The sequence below is a fragment of the Ipomoea nil genome, unplaced genomic scaffold (genome assembly GCF_001879475.1).
Source record: "Ipomoea nil cultivar Tokyo-kokei standard unplaced genomic scaffold, Asagao_1.1 scaffold1421, whole genome shotgun sequence".
Taxonomy (NCBI): domain Eukaryota; kingdom Viridiplantae; phylum Streptophyta; class Magnoliopsida; order Solanales; family Convolvulaceae; genus Ipomoea; species Ipomoea nil.
The window spans coordinates 2,509,415-2,535,453 of NW_017617849.1; the positions used below are offsets into that span (position 1 = coordinate 2,509,415).

Here is a 26,039-nt window from a genome sequence, read left to right on the forward strand (position 1 = left end):
GTTGGAATCATTTAAGATTACTTATGTAATACATGCAAGTATGATAGCATCCATGTTTGGTTACTGACGGATCGACCAACACTTTGACGGATCTGTCATTTTAACGTTTTAACTGAAGTCAAAACGCTAAAAAAATCGTTTGATAACTCAGCGGTTTGCTCCAAATCGTTGAAATCCCAAACGTTGCAACTAGCAATGTTTGGGGTTGGCGTTTTGGGAAGGATTTTATCCTTCCCCAAACCACCCTCCATTATATATATATATATATATATATATATATATATAGAATTTTATTCTGGTGCACTCCACTCTTAAAGTGTGAACCGTGTGCACTCATCATAGCCCTTTAATTGGGAGCTCAACGCCCTTTTTTTCTAAACTTTCTGTGTGGGATCAGAAATGATCCCACATCTTTTTTGTTTTTTTGTTTCTTTTTTTTTTTTGTTTTATTATTATTGTTGTTGTTATCTTTATTATTATTATTATTATTGTTGTTGTTGTTGTTGTTGTTGTTGTTTTTGTTGTTGTTGTTGTTGTTATTATTATTATTATTATTATTATTATTATTATTATTATTATATGTATACCATTTTGGTCACTTTACATGTTAACTGCTAATCTAAACAATTAATTTTACCAAACATTTTTTTACAAACCACTGATAGAATCCGTTGGTCAAACCCGCCAACACAGTCCGTTATTTATTAACCGCTAATACAATCCGCTACCGCTAATCACTGATTGCCAAATAAGCCCATTATCTTTTTTGCTTAAGTTATGAGATAACTTTAATAATTTTATATTATCTCAAAACTAATGTAACAATAATATTCTGAGGTAATATGATTACCTCTATTCTCTTATGTAGTCTAAGATTACATTTTAATTAATATTTTAACGTTGCCCTTGTTAATGATCACTTATAATAATAATAATAATAATAATAATAATAATAATAATAATATGTAAAATAAATATATGTTTATATAATAAAATTAATGTTGAAAAAAACGCTAGGCGCCTGGGGACCGCCTAGGGCGCCTAGGCATGATTTTTGTAACAGTGAATAAAATACACTCCTTCTATCACAATTTACATGTCTTGTTTATTATTCATCAGTAAAATCAAATCATATTTTTTTTAGCATTTTAAAATGTATTTTTTTTAATAATGTTAAAACAAAATAAAACAGTTATGGACTACCAAACAAAAAGAGTATTATTTAACCATATACTGAATTAGTCTTGAGGCTGCTTTGCAAAATATCTAATTCGCAATTCGCAACTTGCCAGTTTAATATTACCGTACGTGAAAGAGACCTACATAAGAAACGTATCAAATTGTCTTTATTATATATACAGGGATTGCTTCAATAATTCAATTACACCTACCACATGAAGCTTAGTCATTGAGTCAACACCACATATTTTTGTATGACAAAATCTCATAAGTTTGTTTTATGAATTTTATCTTTGGGTGGATAAAATTTTTCATTCCTAAATATTACATTTTGATTAAATGTATTACAGTTTTTCTAAAAAATATTATATATTTTTCTAATAATTAAGTATCATACTCCCCATTAAGTAATTATCAATAATTAGTAGGAATAAGGTTCAAATTCGCCACTGAACGTAACCTGAAAATGCAATTAGGCCACTAAACGAAAAAAAAGTGCAATTAAGCCACTGAACACTCCAAAAATGTGCAATTTCACCTGATAGCAGGTTACCCTCAATTTTAGCAAGTTATCTGCTTACGTGGCAGCTGAGTTGGCATTTTTAATAAATTTTAAATTCTTTTTAATAAATTTTAATAATAAATTTTTATTTAAAAAAATTTTAAAAAAATAAAAACGACTTTATTTTATTTTTATTTAAATTTTTTCAATTTTTTTTATAAAATTTATTATTAAAATTAATTATTAAAAATTATTTAAAAATTATTAAAAATGCCAACTCAGCTGCCACGTAAGCAGGTAACCTGCTAAAATTGATGGTAACCTGCTATCCGGTGAAATTGCATACGTTTGGAGAGTTCAGTGGCCTAATTGCACGTTTTTGAAGTGTTCAGTGGCCTAATTACACTTTTTGTTCGTTCAGTGGCCTAATTGCATTTTCAAGTTACGTTCAGTGGCCAATTTGAACCTTATTCCTAATTAGTATTACACTCATAAGTATTAAGTTTTCCTTCTAAGTAATAATCAATTAATTTATTCATAATTAATATTATATATTTTTTTATAAATAATTATTCAACTCTTAAAATATTATATTATAATTTAAAAATATATTACAATTCCTAACAATCCGTTATCTCTTATTAATATTACATTTTTCATAAGTAATAAATTTGATCCGTCTCACAGACAAATATCCATGAGACAATTTCATAAGAGACTCACCTTTTTTTTTTTTGTATTGGATTCTTCTTAAACAATATAAGTTCAAACCACAAAGTTAAGAGTCTTTTAGTGGTACTATCTTCTCTTCTCCTAAAAATTGAATTCTCAATCCCAAGGATCCTCACATCTCTGTCCGACAGAGCATTTGGAACAATATAAATTACGGCGACTTGGTGCGCCTACTTTAGACATATAATCTCTACAGGTATGTATTCAAACTTTGAACTCTAGCTTCTCCCAAATATTATCTACTGAATTTGTGAGCTAAACTCGTACAAGATGACTTGATCCCTAATTATTCTTCTCAAATTTCACCACTATAATATGACCACTGTCCATGCAGGCGCATGATTGACATCATAACATTACTGTTAAGTGTCGATTCGGGACATAGAGTACGTGGTCAATCTTGTTCTGCGTATATACTGCATGCAGCTGACTTTTCTGAGTAGTTGACTTGACCCAAACAAGACGATTCAGATTTCATCTTCTTCCATCCACCCTGATAAGTTCACATATCAGGAAACTCCGCAAGAAACAAACCAATATCTATCTGATGGTACATACCTCTCTCTCTCTATTTATATATTCGTCATGGAGTAGCCATTAAGAAGGTTTTCCTTTACTGTTTTCTGTGTCAATTCCTTCATTATTTTCTTCTATGTCCTGAAATTGCTATAATTAAACTGATGAAGCAAGAGAGCTTTGCTTTTACCTCTGATTTGACTAACCTTTGGTTTACCAAACAGGAGGCTGCATGTATGTATATGAGTTGAAGGTTGTAAAAGTAAGGTCAGATTAAAGGAAGTGGTAGCATGACTTGTTTCCCTGTCTGTTGCAGAAGGAAATCGTCTCCCCCGAGGCATCAAATCGACATTGAAGAAGGTATGTGCATCTCCCAATTCTTCATGACCCAACTACTCAGATATATATGATGCCAGTAATATATATGATGATTATATATCTTGAAATTGACTACATACAGAGGTTTCAAGCATTCAGAATGCTAAGGTGTACAGTTACAAAGAACTGTGTTCTGCAACTGGAGATTTTAGCCCTTTGAACAAGATTGGAGAAGGAGGGTTTGGTGCTGTCTACAAGGTTTGACCTTAATTAGCTTTTTGATTCTTATATGACTGCAAATTTTGTGGTTTTTCTCGACTGTGGTGATCGAAGCTGTACTGTTTGTTTGATTGGTAGGGGAGGCTGGGTGATGGCACATTAGCTGCTATTAAGGTGCTTTCTGCTGAGTCAAGACAGGGGGTGAAGGAGTTTTTGACAGAAATAGTGGTTATCTCAGGTTTAGAACATGAGAATCTGGTTAAGTTACATGGATGTTGTGTAGAAGGGGAGCATAGGATATTGGTCTATGGCTATCTTGAAAATAATAGCCTTGCTCAAACTCTTCTTGGTGATTACCCATTTCTCTCTCTCTCTCTCTCTCTCTCTCTCTCTATGGCACCAATCATTCATCATAAGCAGGCCTTTGAACATATAGAATTGTGGTTTGTCTGTTACTTTCCATCTTTGTGGTTGAGAATTCATGACTGATGATGACTACTACTTCATTGATTTATAGGGTCTGGGTCCAGTGGCATTCAGTTTAGCTGGAGTGCTCGGGCTAGAATATGTATAGGGGTTGCTAGGGGACTTGCATTCCTCCATGAAGAAGTCCAACCACATATTATTCATAGAGATATTAAAGCCAGCAATATTCTTCTCGATAAAGATTTCACTCCGAAGATCTCGGATTTTGGGCTTGCAAAGCTATTCCCCCAAGGTTTGACTCATATCAGCACCCGTGTTGCTGGAACTCCGTAAGTTCATGTTCTTAGGCAAAGATCCCTTTGAATTGGTGGCATGATGGATTCATAAGTTGACATGCTTAATATGCATTTGGTAATGGTTGCAGGGGTTATTTGGCTCCCGAGTATGTGATTCGTGCCCAGTTGACAAGGAAAGCCGATGTTTATAGCTTTGGAATTCTCCTTTTGGAAATTGTTAGTGGAAGATCAAACACTAACAAACGACTACCTGTTGACGATCAATATCTTCTTGAAACGGTATAAGTTTTTGCATGAATTTATGAATATTTTCTAATGCAAAATATGGGTGGGCCTCTGTTTACACAAATTTCATGTGCAGGCGTGGAGATTCTATCAGAAAGGGGAGCTTGTTGAGCTGGTTGATATATCACTGGGAGAGAACTTCAATGTAGATGAAGCTTGTAGATACATGAAGATTGCTTTGTTATGCACCCATTTCATGCCCAATAGCCGACCATCAATGTCTAGTGTGGTGAAAATGTTGAGAGGTGAGGAAGATGTGGATGATACAAAGATATCGGAGCCAGGTCTGTTAACTGAACTGATAGGTTTCCGGAATCGAAAGAAAAAGAACCTGCAAATTTTATCTGCTGCTGGCTCAGGGAATGAAGATAAGTCGCCCTGGAATACTAGCATCTGCTCAACACAAGCAGCAACCATGACTTTCACCTCCATATCTGATCGGAGTACTTGAACTAAGATTTTTTATTTTTTTGTGTGTGGTAAGATATCTCATATCTATGGTGTTCCAAATTGAAGAACGAAATATATATAGACACAGTTGATTTTTTATACACCTTTATTTCATACCGAACTGGTTTTAATTTCATCTCTGTGATTATAACTCAGCACAAAACAGGACCAACAAAAAGACTTGAAACAGGGGAATTCTAGGACTAGCTTTACGGATGCACAAAAACCATCCCCTTGGCAAGCTCTAGGGCTGTATCGCGCCCGAGAAACTTTTCTACAATGGCCAGTGCAAACTCCATTGTAGTTCCTGGCCCTCTGCTAGTGATGAGATAACCATCAACTATCACCCTGTTATCTGCTTCGCTTGGGTCAGATAGCTTATTGCACATTGCTGGATAAGCTGTAGCCTTCTTACCCTGAAAATAGAATCAAATCAGCATATCATACTCTTTGCTTGGAAATACAAAATGAGGCATGATGGCAGTTTATGTGCATTTGAGCATTATCTGTCAATGGATAGTGACATCCATTGACTTCTGTAGAATAAATGTACCTTGAGCAAACCATGTGGTTCTAGGACTAATGCAGGAGAAGCACAAATTGCTCCATATGGTTTGTTTGATTCTCTCTGCTTTTTCAACATATTGACCAGTTTTTCTGAGTTTGCAAATGCTTGAGCACCACCCAGACCACCCTGCATAGTATTTATATATGAGGAATTGCCCATGTAAGTAACAGAATATGATGAAAGGCTTTGCACTTACAGGCAAGACAATAAGATCATATGTACTCTTAGCAGCATCCTCAAGCAGTACATCAGCAACCAGTTTCACATTCCTGGAAGCAACAATCTCCAGTGAATCGTCTACAGATGCCACCACTACTTGAGCTTTAGCTCGTCTAAGTACATCAACAATAATAAGAGCTTCCATCTCCTCAGAACCATTAGCAATGGGTACAAGTATCTGAAGAGAGTGAATTAAGTCATAAATGTGCAGGATTTTACAGGTGTTATTTAAGTAAAATTACATAATAGGACCCTTTACATAGAATGTATCTGGTAGCAATGTGAATTAAAGACTCACAATAACATTTCTGAAAACATCAATAACTTCATTCCGGAATATGGAAACAAATTTATCTGCCACTAATATCTTACCTGTGGGCTATTGGTAACTGTCCAATTTACTGAATTGAGTTCGGCAAATGTATATTCATCACCGTGCTTAGGGCGCATCACCTGAATGGTATGCAGAGATTGCACATCATGAATCAGCAGATTGCACCCAGTTGATCAGAGATAAACATGAAGCTTATGACAATTACATTTTTAGAAAATTAGGTAAAGAGGATATATAAAAGTAACCCATGCCCAAATTTTACAAGAGCAAACCAGGAACTAGAAGTAGCTAGCATGGTATAAAGTTCCAGCAGCATTAATTATTATCCAAAGGTAAACAACAATTCCACATACCAGTGGCCCTGAGACTTCATCAGCTTTCTCCTTTCCATACAATTGCTCAACTAGTGCAACAGCATACTCCATGACAGTTCCGGGTCCACGACTTGTCACAACATTGCCATCCACCTGCACTCTTGATTCAACAGCATTTGCAGAAGATGACAGCTGCTCCATGAAAGATGGGTAGCAAGTTGCCTGTTAAAAACAAAGGCACATAAGTCCAGATAAAAAATCCTCAATCCAAATTGGATGGCTTATGGTTTAGATTTTATCACATTGCCCCCATGTTTGGGTTTGTCAAACTGCTAAGTGCTGAACCTAAACAGGTTACAACCATAGTCTCTATGCATCAAAAAAGATCAAAACAATACTCCACAAAAAGGAATTCAATGAGTGGAAATTATTACCTTAAGCCCCTTCAACAGTCCCCACGATCCAAGAGCTACTGCAGGGGAGGCACATATTGCAGCATATAATCGTTTGCTTTCAGCCTGTTTTTTAATGATGCTTTCCAAAGTCTTGCAGTCTCTAAGTGTAGATGCACCAGGCATCCCTCCCTGTAATTCAATGAAACATTCCAGGAGTAACATACTAATCAGTAGGGATCATGTAAGACTGATCACTTCTAACACTGAAACACAGGCATAACAAGTAGCAGAATAGACAAGCAACATCATAGCTGTGGGGAATTCATATCAATCCACCAATAACCAAATTTAAGATCAGATAGACAGTAAGAAAACATTCAAGCCACATAAACAAGGTTAAAATAGGAATATTTTGAACAGCCAATATCCACAAGAACCACCAAACAGTCCCTACAACATATTAGAATGATAGTGAGCAGGGAGTTCAATCCACACAAGGTAACAATGCCAGCTCAATATAAATAATTAAAATATACACAGGTATATATGAACATAGTAAGCCATGGACTATACTGTATTAGAGTGTGAGGTCAAGGAGAAACATACAGGGAGAGAGATGAGATCAAACTCAGTATCGGCGCAATCAGAAAGGAGTGCATCGGCAACGATCTTGACTCCGTGTCCGGCATCGACTCGGAGCTCCTTTTCCACCGAAGCCACCGTAACTTCGGCCCCAGCTCTCCGCAGTATGTCGATTTGCACCACCGCCTCAATCGGCTCCGTCCCGTTCGCCACCGGCACCAATACCTATATTAAGAAAAACAAAACAAAATCAATTCACAAATTTAGGGAGGAAAAATGAAAAAAGCAAAAATCTAACGGTACCTTTTTAGCAGCAGAAGCCATGACTGAAATGGTGGCTGAGCCTGAGAGCGAGAAGCGCTTGAAATTCTCGCGATAATTTGATGGAGTGAGAAGTGAGAGATTTTGAGGGGTTTTGAATTTTCTCGATAGTGTTAAGTAGGGGGTGAGGTGGCAACGCAAATGTGGAATGGCAGCCACCATTTTAAAGAGCTCTCTGGAGATGCCGGCCTGGACGGGCTCGAGCCGCGGTCCAGAGAAGCTTTCAGGATGATAAAGCAAGCGCACTATAGCTGCTGGGACCCATCACTTGGATAGTTGGATACAAAACATTTTTAGGCTTTTGCCTCATGGGCTGGTTTGTTACAGTCTACTACAATATCACAGCTAGGCCCAACACCCTCACTTATAACTTTACTAATAATATTTTGTATTTTATATGCGCGATGCGCAAAAATATATGTCAAATATTAATATTTATAGTTGTAATATTTAATTATTTATAATTATAAAATTCATATTATATTAAAAGTATAGTTAATAATTTAGGTAATAATTATAGTATGATTAATATTATTAAAGTATTAATTTTAGATATGATAAATTAATAAATATAATTATGACAACATTTAATATATATACATACACACACACTAATCGAAGTTTAACGATGCAAGATAATTTTATCTGATAAGAATGATAGTATAATATTTGTAGTGCAATATACAACTCAATTAGCATAGAAATATACATATAAATCATGGGTAATAACATTGGTTCACTCTTATCTACTCAGTCATATGGAAAAATAACATTTCAAAAATATTAATGAGAGTTTACAATATGAATAATTCACATATATATGATTGCAGTAGGCGTTAGTCGGGCGGTAGAGTAGCGTCTAGACGGCCTAGGCGGCTAACTAAAAAAAAATAGTGCACATGTGTTGGTGTATATGTCATATATATATATATATATATATTATTAGGTTCAAATGTGGTTGGTGCGTTCAGGTGCGGTTGTGCGGTGAGAGGAGAGCCATTGATCTTGTTAAAATCAACGTTCAAGATTAACAATTTTTTTTTTTAAATGTGGTGGTAATTTGGTAATTTTTGCATCTATGTCAATTTTAAGGTGCATGGTTTTCCTTCTTAAAGTATGTGTTTTTGTGTTTAAGGTGCGTGGTTTTTGTGCTTAATGTGCGTGATTTTTGTGCTTAAGGTGCGTGGTTTGTGTGCTTAATGTAAGTAGTTGTTGAAACTTAAGGTGCGTCAACCTGAAACTTAAGGTGCTTTGTTTTTTTTTTTTTTTTTTTTTTTTCAAATACCGCCATCATCATTTTAAATCAGCAAGCAAAAGTTAAAACATGTGCAATAAGTTCTTATGGGTTTCGCGCGCTCATAAATAGCATCGCCAACCTTTGAGAAGCTCAATGAGACCATCGCCCACAATTAAGGGCATTCACATAGAAAAGAGTTCCAATTCAACCTCATCATATTCGCCGATGATAGGAGATACCGTGGTTTGTGTACTTAAGGTGCGTCAACCGCACAATCGCACGAGAAGCCATCAGCGCACATGAACCCTTCCATATATATATATATATATATATATATATATATATATATATATATATATATATATATATATATATATATATATATATATATATAATGATAAAAAAAATAACAAGGTCGAGTCGGTCGGGTTAACTCGCTAACTCGATCGAAATGGACGAGTTAACTCGACCGAGTTAGGCGTTAGGCGGGTGCTTAGGATGAAAATCGACATATCCTAGGGGCGCCTAACGCCTAGACCGAGTTTTGTAAGCATATATAACAACATTAGAGTTCTCAATCAAAGACTTATGAATTTATATGCTATAACATAATTGCATAACTCTTTAATTAATATTTAGCAACATCAGTAAGTTTATTATAATCATATAACTTTTAATAAAAAATAATTTAAATTTTATTTACTTAATAATATCGCATTGAGTAATTTATTTTAATATGAAAACTAGTAATTTACTCGTGCGATGCACATGTTTTATTTGTTAAATATATATCTAAAAACATAATATGTGCCAATACAAGTTATGTCCTTGATTTTTGTCCCTTTTTTATATGCTAATAAATATATACATTTTGCTTTAATTGTTGTACATTTTATTTGTATTAGACAAAATCACCCTTACACCGTTATAACACCGTTAGTATTTAATATATCCACCAATATTACCATACACCTACATCTATCATATCTTTTTTCCTTTTTTTTTTTAATTATTATTTTATTAAAATTATCATATAACAATTAATTTAATTATAAATTATATTTTAATTAAATATTTATATGAATGTTAAATTATATATATATATATATATATATATATATATATATATATATATATATATATATATATATATATATATTGTTTTCATCACTATATTATTCAAATATATGATAATTCAAAAGTATCATCACTTTAAGGAATTGGCGAAATATAATTTTAACTAATTTTTTAAATTTGGTTACTTAACAATATTTTAATATTGGGCATAGATTTGTGCGCATCGCGCGTACAAAATGCTAGTTTAAATAATAAAGTTAAAGGTGCAAGTTTTAAATAATTATAATAATTAGAAGTGTATAATTTTGTTGGTTTATAAAATAAGTGCAATAGTATCAATAGATATGTAGAGAAGATAATAAATTTAATAATGTAACAACTATAATATTAAAATATGATATTATAATTGATAGTACTAATACACGTGGACTAAATGACTAAACCAAGTGACCTAGCTCGACGTTCGACCAAGTGGTGATTGGGACCCTCTGAGTAGGTGCTTAACGCCGGTGCTTTGGCACCGCCTGCCGCTGACACGTAAGGCCTTGCGGGATGGGTTCAGGTCTTGATCAATTTGCTCGGGAGGCGGTCGGGAAGAACGTCGGTCGGGAAAAAGACAATCAAGACAGTATAAATCAGCATCGGTCGGGGCAACAGAGCGGCAATCGGGAGTTACGTGGCGCTCGGGCGTATAACCTATCAATAATGATTTGAAATTGTTACAAATTTGGAAAAACTTTCCTGTATACAATATTTGCTGTTGAAGTTGTTTTGTTGCTGTAACTATCACAAATCAATATTTTCAATCCATTTTGAGTAGCGACCATTGAAACTGCAACATATAATTGTCCATGACTAAAGACATATTTTTTCAAGAATAGGCCTACATGAGAAAGCAATTGACCCCGGCTCTTATTAATCGTCATTGCATATGAGACAATTAAGATAATTGTCTTCTCTGAAATTTAAAAGGCAATCTCAAGTCCGATGGAGTTAATGACATTCTTGGTGTCAGTACTTTCTCACCAGCACTGCTTCCAGACAATACATGCATTTGCTTACAGAACCTGGTTTCCAAGTTTAGTAATTACCAGCATTATACCATTGCATAAACCAATTGAGTGGTCAATGTTTCGTAAGAGCATAACCAGAGTGCCAACATTTATGATTGGGTACACCTAAACACTTAATCCCACTTAAAAATTTTGGAGTATGAACGTTAGCTAACATATCAACGTTAGAATCTGATTTGCAAGTACTATCGTATCTCAAATATGTACTTCCTTCAGACGTGTTTAGAGAACTCATATATTCATTTATAGAATGTACCACGTCAATGGTTGGTGCCAATATGGCCCTATTTTGTAAGTAAGACGGATCATCAAGTAAATGTTTGAATGCATTTACTGGATGCAAATATTTTAAAAATACAATAATTGGAAAAAATTAAATTAAACATTGAACACTAAATATTGTAAATAATACCATTACAAAATTTTTAAATCATAGGTAAAAAACTGAGCATGATAGTGTAAGAATGTATGTACTGGATGCAAAATATCATTACAAATTTATTAGTAGACCGTAATCATTATTATCAATGATTGTATAATTTCATGAATGATGCAAAATATTATTAAAATTTTTAAAAATAAGCATATTGTTACACTGAGTCCATTAAAGAATTTTAAATTGAAATAAATTACAGTAATATTGATTACGATAATAAGAAAAAGTAAAAAAATCAAACGCATATAACTCCAATTCTTCCATTCCTAAATTATAGTAATTTAGGAATGGAATAACACAAAAGTTATTTATTACATGATTATTTATAAAAATTTTAAAAATAAGCAGGATTATGTATAACATGCATATACTGGGATAATGTTTGAATGAATGTATATACTGGATGAAAAGATTGATTACAAATTTATTATTTGATCGTAATCATTACATCCAAATAATGATTTTATAATCTCTTGAATGCATGTACTCAATGTAAAATATGATTAAAAATGTTAAAAACACAATAAATGGAAAAAAAATTTAAATTAAACATTGAACACTAAATATTCTAAATAATACCATTACAAATTTTTTTAATCCCGATTAAAAAACTGAGCATGATAATGTTAGAATGCATGTACTGGATGCAAAATACCATTACAAATTTATTATTTGACCCCGTAATCATTATTATCAATGATTGTATAATTTCGTGAATGATGCAAATAGCATTCAAAGTTTTAAAAATATAATATCTGGAAAAAAAAAAGTAAATTAAACATTTAACAGTAAATAAGAATAAATAATACATCCACATCTTCTAGAATAGATTCTAAGGTTGTTGTGGTATAAGCTCCTCAATTGTTCTTGACCTCGTACAGTCAAATCAACCGTACCCTTATTGCCCACACAGTACTGTATGCGTTTATGACATTGAGTTGAACAAAAATTGAGGTCATTACGTGCATATTATTTGACAATGGCTAAAACAATAACATATACAATGGTAGAGGCACGGTGAATAATTGTGGTGGTGGATGCACGGTGAATATTTTTGAGAATGATTGTCTTATATAGTAGTAACGAAAGTAAAGTAAATAAGGTAATAACATCATTATTATTATTATTATTATTATTATTATTATTATTATTATTATTATTATTATTATTATTATTATATGGAAAAATAGCACTTTCTCTCCGTGAGTTATATACTTATAACACTTTCTCTCCGTGAGTTATATACTTGTAGCACTTTTTCTCCCTGAATTATTCAAGTGGCTGTTTTTCCCCTGAAATTTGAAATGGACATATTTACCCTTAAGATAAATATTTCATTTATTTTTCTTCTCCAACAAATTATGTTCACGATTTGGTTCAAATGGAACGGACACTATAACAATCAAACCGAAATATTTTAATTACAATTTAGAACGAAACCCGATATTTAGAGTTTATTAAAATCGCGAACCGGAACAGTCAGTTCATGTTCCGAACAAAAAATAAATAAAATATATTTATTGTTGAATTTAGACTATTTTAAAATTTAAAAAATAAAATTTTAAAATAAAAACGGTTCAAAAATCACGTCCAAATCCGGAACCGTCGGTTCACGGTTCAAGATCCAATTTTTTTGATTCATAATTTTAATAAAGTGGAATCCAAATATTGGATTTTGGATCTGAATCGTAACCGGAAATTTTCAATTCGATTGCTATAGTGTCCGGTTCAGTTCGAACTAAACCGTGATCATCGCTACGTATACGCAATAATTTGTTGGAGATGAAAAATAAATAAAATGTTTATTTTAAGGGTAGAAATGTCAATTTAATATATCAGGGAGAAAATCGCCGCTTTTAGCATAATTGATGAGGACTAATGTGCTTACATGAATAATTCAGGGAGAAAATGTGCTATTAACATATAATACAGGGGGAAAAGTGCAATTTTTCCTATTATTATTATTATTATTATTATTATTATTATTATTATTATTATTATTATTATTATTATTAAGGTAAGCAATTAAGACGTTTGACTGTTAGCTTATTATTATAGTAGTAACGTAATAACGTGAAAGGATTGTAAGCATATTGGAGAGGATTTAATAATAATAATTATTATTAAGGTAAGTAATTATGGAGAGGGTTGGAAACATATTTTATTCTAAAATAATATTTTCGTAATCAATAAGTAACTAATTATGGAGATAATTGCCAGCATATTTTCTTTGTCAAAATAATATTTTTGTAATAAATTAACCTTATCATATTTTATTCCAAAATAATATTTCCGAAATCAATTAACCGTCATAAGTTTTTGGATACTAAATAAATTAGTAATGATTTTTGTATTTTTTATTTTTATATTTTACTCTATATTATATCATTTACTTTTCCTAAATACACACGCACTCCGTCAATATAAATTTTATTAACAAAATATTATGTTAACTATTTATTATTTTTAACTTACTCATTAATCATATTGATTTTCATAATGAATATCTTAAGTTTGAACCACATCCTAATAAAAATTGACATAATTATTAAACATATATGTTAGAGTCTATTAAAAAATATACAATATAAAATTTAACATGAACTTTGGTCAATTAATTAGAATTATGCATTGGACATTGATGAAACGGTACACCTAATTTACATTATATATTCAACACAGATGAGAAATTATGCATATTATCATTGTCTTTTTAGGGAAGGAGGATTTAGTTCTATTTTTGAAGGTGCACTACGCCAAGACAATAAAATTACAGTGAAGCACACTAGAGACTATATTAAATTAAGAATTCATTTATGGCGAAATTGTCAACAAGAGATAACATGGATAACGTTAAGTAATAAGGTTTTGTGTAACAACAATTATGTTCGGGTACTATCATGCGAGAGTGTTTTCATATAAAACTGATATTGCATTATTTAATTTTTTGAAATATTTATTTTTATGGAAAATTTGATAATCTTGTATTGATATACGTTAAGATACCGTATGCTATTTTAATAAATTATGAAACGCTAATTTAAAAATACACATTAAACATTAGACTATTCGTGCAATGCGCGTGTAGTAACTAGTTTTTAAATAAGAATTATTTTGTTGTAATGAAAAAAAATCTGCAATATTTGGAATGAGCATGTTGTTGCTCCCTCACTTCTCCCGAGGGCAGCACTAAAAATGAGGTTAAACCTCTCAACAAAAAGAAACGGGGTTTAAGGAGGGCCAGGACCGGTGGGGGCGCCAACGGTTACAAAGAAGATAAGAACACAAAAACGAAAAAAGAATTCCTTAATGGCAATGACAAGGAGGCGAAGAGGGTGGTGTATTATGCCACACAGTCACATGGAAGAACGGGTAGACAGAGAAAGTAGAGGATTCATGCTTGAAATCTATTGTGCGTTGGCGGATGGATTGTAGCAATTTAAATTCCGGAATTTCCGAACCCAAATCCAAAGCGTTTACTCGTGAATTGCTTTGACTCTCAAATGGAATTAAACAAAATTGCTTTGACCCATTAAGGCTTCAATACATTGGATTTGTTTTCCATATATTCTCTGATTTCTCGACAACAATCCAGTCCTACATACACATGATCCATATACAAAGGTGAGCATTCCCTTCTCTTCAAGCGTGTGTGAGTTCGAATTCAAAAATAGTACAAGGTTCGAATCGCAAAGTAGGAGGAGTTTCTTCTTCCAAATTACGATCAAAATATATTTTCTGAGTAGGAAATCTCTTTCATTCAAAGAATCATTCTGCTCGATCAGTACAAACCGAGCTTCAGTGCATTTGTAGTTCGGATTAAAGATCAGTGGGCGGTTCTTAATTTTCCAATTCAACTTCAAGGTTGCTACTTTGATCATGATTTCTGGATTCATTTTATGAGAATGTATGAATTTCGTGCCTGATTTTGTTGAGTTTTTGAATTTCAGGAGGAGTTTTCGAGAAGGTGGTGAACTCCAGAGCTGAGTTTTCAACAAGGTAGCTCGCTGTTCTCTGCTTCTGTAAATAGAGTTCTTACTTGTACTCTTGAAATCACTGATTTTGGTTGGGAATTAACAGTTTTTCATACATGCTTGCCAATGTGACTGTTTAACTGCTTCATTTGCTGAATTTCTGAGTTGCAGCCATAATGTTAGATACATGTTTTCAAGCTGATCTCCTTTGTTTTTTTTTTTTTTTTTTTTTTTTTTGTAGCTCTATTCACTCATCAGTCTTTTATAGGTTCCTCTATACTCTTTTTGGGAATCTATTCCCATAATTGATAGTCTTGAGACTTGAGATTCTAGTTTTAGAAATGATCCTAATTTCAAGCTTGCAACAATTGGATATATAAATTAGCTTGGCTGTTTCTGCTCGCCAAATGACTGATTTTGGTTGAGAATTAACAGTTTTTCATCTTGATGTTGGATACATCATACATGCTTGCCAAATGACTGTTTTACTGCTTCATCTGCTGGATTTCTGAATTACGTCTTAATGATAGATGCATGTTTTCAAGCTGATCTCTTTGTTGTGTTTCCCTTTCTGTATGAGCCTTTTTATAGCTCTATTCAGTCATCACTTCATCAGTCTTTTTAGGTTCCTCTATGTTCTTTTTTTTGGAATCTTTTCCCATAATTGATAGTCTTGAGATTCTAATTTTGGAAATGATCTTAATTACAAACTTGCAACAATTGGATATATAAATTAGCTGCCTGTTCTCTGTGTCTTTAAAACTTAAACAGAGTTCTTACTTATACTTTCCAAATGACTCATTTTGGTTGGGAGTTAACAGCTTTTCATCTTAATGTTGGATACTGGAATGCCAAATGACTGTTTTACTGCTTCATTTGCTGAATTTCTGAATTTCAGTCTTAATTTTAGATCCATGTTTTCAAGCTGATTTATTTTGTTGTGTTTACTTTTTCAGTATGAGCCTTTTTATAGCTCTATTCCCTCATCAGTCTTTTATAGTTTCCTCTATGTTCTTTTTTGGAATCTATTCCCATAATTGATAGTCTTGAGATTCTAATTTAGAAGTGATATTAATTACAAGCTTGCAACAATTGGATATATAGATTAACTGGCATTTCAAATTTGCATCACTTCCAATTTAGAACTCATATCCCCAACAGCGTGGGTATGCCTAAATAATTTATCTGGGCTAGGCAGTTTTGAGTTTGAAATTTTTGGAACATTGTAATTGAATTGTTAATTTGGGCAGAAATTCTGATCTCTAATACATAATTCCTTTGCTAAACAGCATTTAACAACAGAATGTTTACTTCTTGTTGTCTTTTTAATTTAAAGTTCCTCCTTAGATGAATTGTACTCTTATTAGTTACTATGCATGAGTTCCTCATATGAATTTTACTCTTACGGTACATTTGTTTACTTTCCATAACAGGCAGTTACCGATATTTCAAGTAACGGAAAGCAGAGTCAATCTAGGTGAATCTTCATACTTCTTGACTGACAGATTCTGTTTATAATACTTGAAGAATTATGGTAGACCATGAGTTGATTGAAAATTAGGAAACTGTACCATATTGTCTCTATTGCTGAAGTGGCTGTACATTTGGTTAGAAACAAGTACTTCATAGTTCATAGTTCATAGTTGATAGTTCTATTATATACACACACACACACACACATAATATTGTTATTCCTTCATTGATTGAGCAATTTATTTATTTTTGGTACAACAGTAAAAGGAATGAAAACAAGACTAGTGGAGCAAAAGTTCCTAAACTAAGGTTCTTACGAATGAGAATAAAATTATGATGAATTATTCAAAATGTAGGGCATTTAATGCTTACTAATTTGAAATAGAAGATGAAAAAAATTCAAGCTTTAACTATTTGTCATAATTCTATGTTTGCATGTGTACCAGAGAGAAAAAAACAATTCCTTTTTGCCCCAAATTAATAAATAACAAGTTAATTCCACTTTTGGTTCTTCAACTACAGGTAAAATTCCTTCTTTGTTCTCTTTGTAGAGGAGTAGTTCCCCAACGGCCCAACTCCTGTTGGGGGGCCACTGACCAATCCTAACCATGAGGACCAAGATGAAATTCCACTTATAATTGCAGAACCAAAAGTGGAATGACATCTAAATTGAAAATTTTCCCCAATGTTTCCTTTTCTTATGCTACACTTAACCTGGGAGTTTTGCAATGATTTGGCGTTGGATTTGGTGTAATTATAAATTATAGTTTTTACTATCATGCAGAGGCCTAGAAGGCTAGAAGCGAAGATCACAATCACAAACTTCCGAAAATCTTTAAGGTACATTGAGAAGAGAGCTTATTTTTAACAATCTTCGGCTTGTCTGTAGTGAAGGAAATCTGGTCCACTGTAATATTATTTTATTAGGTCAGACTCACTGCAATTTGGAATACAGTAATACCAAGTGGAGATGTTGTTTCCTGAAGAAATTTACAATTTGATTGATGATGGATTTGAGGGGTCATTCGATGAACATCAAATTTTTACTGAGTTGTTCTTTGAAAATAGTGAAAGAAAAAAGAAGTGTCGTGTGACTGGACTTATCAATTTTGAATCTGACGACAGCAAAGAAACCACTCCATCATGCTTCCCAGACAGTGGGAATTCTGCATTTGTGGTGCATAAGGATTCTTACTGCAAAATAGAGGAAAGCTCCGGAGTAAAAAAGATTTGTGAGAAACGGTTGATGTCCTCAATGGACATCATCAATGGGCCTGCTCCAAAATATAGGAAAGTATCAGGGAATGAGAAAGACATATTGGATCTAAGTTCCTTGGCAGCTTGTGGATCTGGTGGTACCTCTGGGCAGAAAGATAGTTGGTTTGAAGTTTCGGTCAGTTCAGGGAATACTCCAACCTTAAAGGGAAGATCTGAGGCAGTCTTCAATAATCAAGATTGCAATACAACTTTGCTAAGCTGTGAAAAAAATCCATCTGCATATCTTGAGGAAGTAGCAAAGGGTTTTAATGTAAAAATTCCCAATCAGGAAAGGGCTATGTTGCAGAGGCCTGTTGCTTTTGATTCAAGCAGTTCAGATGATGTGCTGGTGGATCAGTCCCTGAAAACAATGTCCAAAGTTGTATCTTCTGACTCAAGCACATCACTTAAAAGGAAGGCCCAGAAGAAATCACAAATGCTGTCTGAAATGAAGCTGACAAATTTGGATCAACATGAGAAATTAGCGTCTGATTGCAAGTCCAGATTCTCTGAAATAAATAGAAAGGGACCATGTGGTAAAAGTGGGTCTGAGAAATTTAAGAAGTTCTGTCTAGAGGATGATGATCTTTTGATTTCAGCTATCATAAAAAACCAAACATCCAAATCTGCAAAGAACAGGCCCTTTGGTAAATCCAAACCTCTGAGAAAGCAGAAGAGCAAAAAAGGTGGTTGCAGGTTACTTCTACGAAGCCTTAATAGGGGTGGAAAGCACTTTGTAGAAGGGGCGTGGCCTTCTTTTGCTTTAAGAAATGTATTGTCATGGTTAATTCATTTTGGGGTAGTTTCTGTTGGTGAAGTAATCCAGTATCGGAATGTAAAAGATGATTCCGTTGTGAAATCTGGCGTAATCACTAGGAATGGCATACTATGCAATTGCTGTGGTGAAGTATTATCTCTCTCTAAGTTCAAGAGGCATGCTGGTTTGAAGCTGAACAAGTCCTGTTTGAATCTTTTCCTGGAATCTGGTAAGCCACTCATGTTATGTCAGCTTGAGGCTTGGTCAGCTGAATACAAGGCTAAGAAAGCAGGTCTTCAAACTGTACAATTTGATGGAACGGATCAAAATGATGATAGTTGTGGGCATTGTGGTGATGGTGGAGAGTTGATATGTTGTGATAACTGCCCATCTACATTTCATCTGGCATGCTTGTATGCACAGGTTAGAGTGTTAGACTTTTACTTGCTTACTATTTTAAATCACTCCACTAGCTTTAAATTTCAACTTTCTCTTCTATACTTTAAGCAATTAGTTGCTTAAAGTTTATAGTTCATCTGTCATCTCTGAAGTGTCAGGATACACTAAAGAAAACTTTTATTTCTCCCTAGAACCTAGCTCTGCTAAGCTGATCTTGTATTTTAAAACCCTGATGCTGCATATATCTTAACTAAAGGCTTGTTTGAAGACACAACTAAACTAAGATGGTAAACAAAGAAATGGCATCAACATGACCTTAGAACTATACATACCATACCTGTACTTTTTTAAGGCCTCCACTTGTTTTTTTAAATGTCTACATTTTGTTGGTATGGGCAAGTACTGATGGAAAGCTGAATTTTAATCAGACACAAACTCTTCGTGTGTGTGTGTATATTATAGTAATGTAGAAACACCTTTTCCTAGTCAGTTTTTAGTAATACTGTAAAGCCTCAATTATGTACATTAAATTCTTTGCTACTTAACCTATATTAACCTTTGCTGGATTTATTTTGAAAATATGCACCTGTTTTGGATGAAGGTGCATTTAATGCTTTATTTAAAGTGGGCAGCTTTTTTTAACCCCATAGTTGAACCACACTTGAAAGATTACAATGAAAACTTGTCCTAGACATCCCAAAAAAATGACAAATTTATTTATGGCCAATCTTTAATGGTGATGCATTTAGATTTTTTTAACAGTTTAATGATTGAGAGATCATGAAATAAATTCTGTGTTCATTTGACAGATTTATGATGTAGCCCTAATACTTTGATCACACGCCTGTGCTAGCAACAATTCCTTTTACTTCACAGTTTTATGTCTCGCTTTTTTCCCCCCCTCTTTTAAATATGAATTTTGGCATAAAGACGCTCTGTATAACTATTATGTGGTTCATAAATTCATATTGTTATTTTTGGCTTCAGGAAATTCCAGAAGGGAGTTGGTATTGTCCACGTTGCACGTGCCAGATCTGTAAGGATGTAGTTAAAGCTAGTGAGAGCTCTTCATCCTCTAGTGCAATGAAATGCATGCAGTGCGAACATCAGTGTAAGTGTTCCTGTGAAGTCGTGCATTACCAGATCTGCCTTGCATTATTCATGAGTCTTATTCTCTATTTATGGTTTTTTTTTTTCCTATTTTCATTTTATAGTAAATTGTCTATGTTGTTTTCCTTATCTTTTATTGAATTCCTGGGATATCTTGATAACTGTGAACAGACCACAAGGCATGCTTGAAGCAGAAGGGCTTCAAACGTGGAGTGGCCTCTGAAATCTGGTTGTGTGGTGAACGGTGTGAGAAGGTAAACATAATATTTTCTGTAGTATTTGATCTTGAGTTGTTAGTAAAAGGAGTTTGCTACTGTATGTCTTGAATGCAATAAACACTGAGATATGTTTCCACTGTGGCATATTTATTTCCTTTTTCATTTGATATGAAAAGGCTCAGTATATCAGTAAATGCTATTAAATTAGTCAAAGATTAATTTAGAAAAATGGCCAAATAGGCCACTGAACCAGAGACCAAAGTTCATTTGAGCCACTGAACCAAAAAAGAGTTCAAATAGGACATTGAACCAGAGACCAAAGTCTAATTGAGCCATTGAACTATAAAAAAGTTCAATTAAACCACTCAACATTCAAAAGTCATCCAATTTTTTCATATAACCGGTTGTTCCAAGTTTATTCAGGTTAAATTTTGAGTGGTTCATGAGATTTTATGCCACCAGCGATCAATAAAATAAAGAAAGTATTTCCACATCATATGTCAACAACTCTTATTTAATCCGCATGAACCTGAAACAACCAATTATATGAAAAAATTGGATGACTTTTGAATGTTGAGTGGTTTAATTGAACTCTTTTTTGGTTTAGTGGCTCAATTGGACTTCGGTATCTGGTTCAGTGGCCTATTTGAACTCTTTTTGGTTCAGTGGCCTATTTAGCACTTTTTCCATTAATTTATCAGCTTTTGTTTAAAAAAAAAAAAAGTTGTTGTAATCAAGGAATTTTACATATTTATGAGAATCTTAATTATAAAATACCCGTTGATGGGGATATTTTCATTTAGCTTTTGATCATTAAAGTAAAAAAAGTTGGGACATAATAAAAATCAATGTTACTGCACATCTTTCTAAATGAGCAACTTAGAATTTACAACTTTTAGTTATCATTTTTTATCTATCTTTTCAAACTGACCTATAATATTATGCAGGTTTACTCGGGTATTAATTCCCTTATTGGAGAAGTGCATCTGCTTCCTGATGGCTTCTCCTGGGCACTGTTGAGGTGCACCCCATACGACCAGAAGATTCATCCTGGTCAGCGGTATGTTGCATTAAATGCAGAATGCAACTCGAAGTTAGCAGTTGCCCTCACAATTATGGAGGAATGTTTTCTTCCAATGGTGGATCCTAAAACGGGCATAGACATGATGCCACAAGTAATCTACAACTGGGGGTGAGTGCATCTTGTGTGCTTACAAATTGAATCATCATCCCATGCTTATTTAACCAGGGAAATCTGAATTCTATAATCATCATCTAACCAGTGTACCAGGGTTCCATAGTTTATTTAACCAGGGAAATCTGAATTGCAACTTCATTATTGTTGATGATTTAAAGAACTATTTATAGATTGAAATATGCTTCTCTGCAGATCACAGTTCCCGCGCCTAAACTATCATGGGTTTTACACTGTGGTCCTGGAGCAAGATGATATTTTGGTATCTGTCGCATCGATCAGGTAACTTACAGTGCATGGTTCTTTTACTAAATATTTTACAACTAGCACGTAAAAGGAGGTGCAAACCCATGTTCATGGGATGTATTTACATAAAACAATAACTCCAACCAATAAAAAGAACCATACTGGCAGCTAGCTTGTGCAACTATTGTGCAAGTTATCTTTCCTTGAGTGATGTAAAAAAATTAATTGTTCTCAAAATTAGGAGTGGATGGATTTGACATCATAAAGTCAATTTATTATAATATATTTGCAATAGAGGGTTACCAAATTGAATCACTGTTCATCATACGCACTCAGATTCCTCTATTAGCTTTCTTTCTTTCTACTTGATACAATATGCTCTGTGAAGATTACCTCTTTAAGTTGATGTGGAAACAGGGTCCACCGGGCTACAGTTGCAGAGATGCCCTTGATTGCAACATGCAGCAAATACCGCCGCCAGGGAATGTGCCGGAGGCTGATGGATTGTATAGAGAAGGTATCTTTTTCTTCTGGAAAACCCAAATATCTTAAAACCATTCAGTAGTTATTCTCAAATTCCCTGGGGATTTTGATGTTTTAGCTTATGCATTATGTACTTGCACGCATTAACTTGATTGTGTCTCCAGATGTTGAAATCTTTCAAGGTTGAGATGCTCGTGATATCTGCCATTCCCGATCTGGTGAAGATGTGGACACTGGGTTTTGGTTTCTCACCCTTGGAAGACGAGGAGAAAAGGAGCTTGAGCAACGACAACCTGATGGTGTTTCCAGGAACCGTGTGGCTAAAGAAGCCTTTGTATGAAGCTCTCAAGGCTGACCAGCTGACAGGTGAAGCATTATTTTCTCTCTCTCCCATGTTTCTGTTCGGCATATTATCATAAATAATAAATAAATGTCTAATTCAACTATCAGTTTAGACTTTTTTAGAGGAGTCAACCCCACCCAAATAATAGACTATTAGTTGCTCAGGGTCCATAAAAAAGGAATTGGCCATTTGGGTTGTGCAGTCTAACTATCAGCTTCTGCTTTTAGTTGAGACGGAACACAACATTCAATTGTTTCAAAAAAAACTCTTTGCCTAGGAACCTTAGTAATCTGGAAAAGATGCACAAAACAGGATCAAAAGATGCTTCTTGGCCTTCAAAGGAAGTCGATGTGGGCATCGTCGGAGATCATTGTAAACTGAACCTGTCTCCTCACTGTCCCAGTGCTGGAATTGAAGGCAGAGATCCTGACAGAGAGGAATTGCAGCTTGGCAATGAAGGTGGTAATTGTCTACACAGACACAGTAGATGCTCAATATGCTCTACTGAGGTATCAGTAGGCAGCCAGGCTAGTCTTTTAGAGGGTCATTGAGACATGTTGAGTAGGGGGACTGGGGAGAAACAAATTGCCCAAATATGTTTTCCCAATTGCATTTTAGCCTGGAATGCATTGCTGTAAGCCTGTAAATGATGAATATTTATAGAGGAAATGAAGAATTAATACATAGAGCCTAATATTGTACACAATTTGGTGTTGACTCACTAACTAGATTAGATTGATTTTTAGTTACTAAACAAAGAAATATTAGCAAAACTACCATTCCCAATAGCTACCAAGGATCTTGACTTTTCTGTTTAAAGCTATCTCAAGAAGTTATAATGTTTTTTGGGGGGAAAATTACATTTTTGGTATTTCAATTATAGTGGCACATATTTAGTCCCTAGAGTATGTGTAACTATTTTTAATCCCTAAATTATGTGCAAAATGGTGAGTTCAATCATTGAAAGATCAAATTCGTCATTTTATTATGTGACATGTTGGTGGCAAAAATTATCGATTAAAATTGTTACTTTATGACTTGGGGGTTAAAGATTGTCACGCATATAACTCAATGACTAAATTTGCGCCACGGGTATAGCTGAATGAAAAAAAAAACACATTTTTTTCAAAAAATACTCAGACAATTGTTCAACCAAATTAAGAGAAAGCTACTCAAATGCCTACTACTTTCAAGCACCATTTTCTTTTTCACCTCATCGGAATTAAGAAGTATTTCCACATTTACGGCCCCTTTTTATTTTAAATACTCATAATTCTTTACAAGGTACTTAAACATTTTCAACCTAAAAAACCTAAGTCCTCACCACCGGAGTTCAAACCTATGGTCACCATTTGAAATAGTGGATCAAAGACTGTAATAGAACAAAAACAAAAAGAGTTGACAAAAATATGACACTTTTGAAAACGAGACGAAAATAGGAAAAGATACTTTGTCAAATGCATTTGTTATCAGATAATTTTGTTTTTGTTTTTAATTTTTTTTTTCGCGGTCAAACAGACACGCAAGTGGGACTTGTGTATCTGCAAATTTTTTTTTTTTTAAAGTTGGTCTCTGGTGATCAAACTGATCTTCTCCAGCGAGGGAGAAGGCGACCAATTTGGTCGCCGGAGACCAAATAGTGTGTAAAATAGAATACCACAATGAGAGCAAAAAAAATACGGAGTAATTTTTTTTTTTTCTCTGAGAAATTCATTTTTTATTGGAATAAGTTCTACATCCACCAAATTTTTTTTTTTTTTTTGAAAGTACATCCACCAAATATGATTTGTTTTTTTTTTCAAAATTTTGGGGAAAATTTTTTATTTCATATTATTGGAGACCAAAGTGGCATTAATGTATGCATTTTAGATATATTTGGGCTGGGAAACGTTATCTATTCTCATGCTGAAATATTAGAACTCTTTTATATAGATTCCTTTGACTTAAAAACACTTTTAAAAAACATACATTATCCATTTATTAAAAAAAAAAAATTATTAATGCTCTATGTTTTTGTTTTGTCAGCGTGAAAACATCTTAGTGAGGAGTTGCCTATTCAAGAATCAAGATGCTGACAGTATTGGAATGCAAATCAGGCACAATTGTTGACAGTATGTAAAATATAACATAGAACTGATAGAAGTACTAAATATATACACAATCATTGTTCATTTGTTATAAAATTAATCTTGAAACTTAATTGAAAATTGAAATCAATATTTCACCAAATTATAGAACACCGTACTAATAAATATGTACTACACTAAGCATGTAAACATGGAACGTTGATCTTATCTGAATCAATGGCTGAGATTACATTCGAGATACGCAATTCTCATTTACATTTGTGGTCAGTATTTTGAAGGAAAAAAAAAAAAATCAAATGCATTTGGGACATGCGTTTTCTGACCTCGAACGCATGTCCCAAATGTCTTTTTTTCTAAAATTGTCTAACTTTTCTGAGCGTCATGTTTTTAGAAATGCTTGATTGTTTTGTCACATTACAGTCGCCTCAAAGACCTTGGAGACCAAAGAGTTTGGGGTTGTGAATAAATCTCCAAGCTTGTTTCCCAAGAAGTGCAAGATTAAAGTCCCTTGTGCTCCTGCAATCCATACCTCCTTTCTTCGTTGGCTTACACAAATCCTTCTAACATCTCCAGTTAATTATTTTGTTGTATGTCTTACTACCTTAGCTTGTCACCAGATCGAAAGTGTTCAAAGTTGTCTCAATTTTCATACACATATATTTTGGTAAAAGGAAAATACTAATGCCATAAGAAAGTATAGCCTGCAAAACATTCTTAATAAGAACTTCTCTACCAGCCTTGGAGAGAAACATGTTGTTCCAACTATGGATCACGCTCAGCACCTTATCCTTGATAAAACTCAAGATCTCATTCTTTCTCCCATTATCAAGGATGGTAGCCCAAGATACTTACCCTTAACTGAACCAACATTAATATAGAGAATATCCTTGACTGCTTCAACAGAGACATCATCTATATTTTTGCTGAAAAAATAGAGAAGATTTGCTGAAATTAATGCACTGTCCAGACGCCAAGGAGAACTCTGTGAAAATCTCTTTCATTATATTGCCCTCCAAGG

General features: G+C 33.7%; 3 protein-coding genes across 4 annotated transcripts; 2 read left to right on the top strand and 1 right to left on the bottom strand.

Annotated features, from left to right (window-relative positions):
- The first annotated feature begins 2,871 nt into the window (after nucleotides 1-2,871).
- On the top strand, nucleotides 2,872-5,022 carry LOC109187912 (putative serine/threonine-protein kinase). 2 transcript variants are annotated; one of them, XM_019338319.1, is made up of 7 exons: nucleotides 2,872-2,963; nucleotides 3,154-3,289; nucleotides 3,390-3,505; nucleotides 3,605-3,815; nucleotides 3,984-4,221; nucleotides 4,317-4,467; nucleotides 4,550-5,022. In XM_019338319.1, the coding sequence occupies exons 2-7, from the start codon at nucleotides 3,220-3,222 to the stop codon at nucleotides 4,922-4,924; spliced, it is 1,161 nt and encodes a 386-aa protein (XP_019193864.1). In that variant the 5' UTR covers nucleotides 2,872-2,963; nucleotides 3,154-3,219; the 3' UTR covers nucleotides 4,925-5,022. The 2 variants fall into 2 exon arrangements, with proteins under 2 accessions (XP_019193864.1, XP_019193863.1); XM_019338318.1 differs by having other exon boundaries at nucleotides 2,940-3,018.
- LOC109187911 (protein DJ-1 homolog A-like) lies at nucleotides 4,984-7,866 on the bottom strand. The gene is made up of 8 exons (XM_019338317.1): nucleotides 7,639-7,866; nucleotides 7,360-7,560; nucleotides 6,793-6,942; nucleotides 6,398-6,580; nucleotides 6,083-6,163; nucleotides 5,688-5,888; nucleotides 5,477-5,617; nucleotides 4,984-5,339 (listed from the first exon to the last, which is right to left on the bottom strand). The coding sequence occupies exons 1-8, from the start codon at nucleotides 7,816-7,818 to the stop codon at nucleotides 5,133-5,135; spliced, it is 1,344 nt and encodes a 447-aa protein (XP_019193862.1). The 5' UTR covers nucleotides 7,819-7,866; the 3' UTR covers nucleotides 4,984-5,132.
- Nucleotides 7,867-14,699: 6,833 nt separating this feature from the next.
- LOC109187910 (increased DNA methylation 1-like) lies at nucleotides 14,700-23,643 on the top strand. The gene is made up of 12 exons (XM_019338316.1): nucleotides 14,700-15,103; nucleotides 15,430-15,478; nucleotides 16,887-16,930; nucleotides 17,711-17,766; nucleotides 17,854-19,363; nucleotides 20,327-20,450; nucleotides 20,621-20,703; nucleotides 21,615-21,859; nucleotides 22,058-22,144; nucleotides 22,526-22,625; nucleotides 22,756-22,957; nucleotides 23,247-23,643. The coding sequence occupies exons 5-12, from the start codon at nucleotides 17,897-17,899 to the stop codon at nucleotides 23,483-23,485; spliced, it is 2,547 nt and encodes an 848-aa protein (XP_019193861.1). The 5' UTR covers nucleotides 14,700-15,103; nucleotides 15,430-15,478; nucleotides 16,887-16,930; nucleotides 17,711-17,766; nucleotides 17,854-17,896; the 3' UTR covers nucleotides 23,486-23,643.
- The last annotated feature ends 2,396 nt before the right edge of the window (nucleotides 23,644-26,039 follow it).

Bases quoted from the DNA above. Each gene is read 5' to 3' on its own strand.
- LOC109187912 (XM_019338319.1), top strand. From the start codon at position 3,220: ATGACTTGTTTCCCTGTCTGTTGCAGAAGGAAATCGTCTCCCCCGAGG. The intron at 3,290-3,389 runs GTATGTGCATCT...GACTACATACAG, and splicing joins TCAAATCGACATTGAAGAAG to AGGTTTCAAGCATTCAGAAT. The intron at 4,222-4,316 runs GTAAGTTCATGT...TAATGGTTGCAG, and splicing joins ACCCGTGTTGCTGGAACTCC to GGGTTATTTGGCTCCCGAGT.
- LOC109187911 (XM_019338317.1), bottom strand. From the start codon at position 7,818: ATGGTGGCTGCCATTCCACATTTGCGTTGCCACCTCACCCCCTACTTA. The intron at 6,581-6,792 runs GTAATAATTTCC...TGTTTTTAACAG, and splicing joins GACTGTTGAAGGGGCTTAAG to GCAACTTGCTACCCATCTTT. The intron at 6,164-6,397 runs GTATGTGGAATT...CATACCATTCAG, and splicing joins ATGAAGTCTCAGGGCCACTG to GTGATGCGCCCTAAGCACGG.
- LOC109187910 (XM_019338316.1), top strand. From the start codon at position 17,897: ATGTTGTTTCCTGAAGAAATTTACAATTTGATTGATGATGGATTTGAG. The intron at 21,860-22,057 runs GTGAGTGCATCT...GCTTCTCTGCAG, and splicing joins CAAGTAATCTACAACTGGGG to ATCACAGTTCCCGCGCCTAA. The intron at 22,145-22,525 runs GTAACTTACAGT...ATGTGGAAACAG, and splicing joins GTATCTGTCGCATCGATCAG to GGTCCACCGGGCTACAGTTG.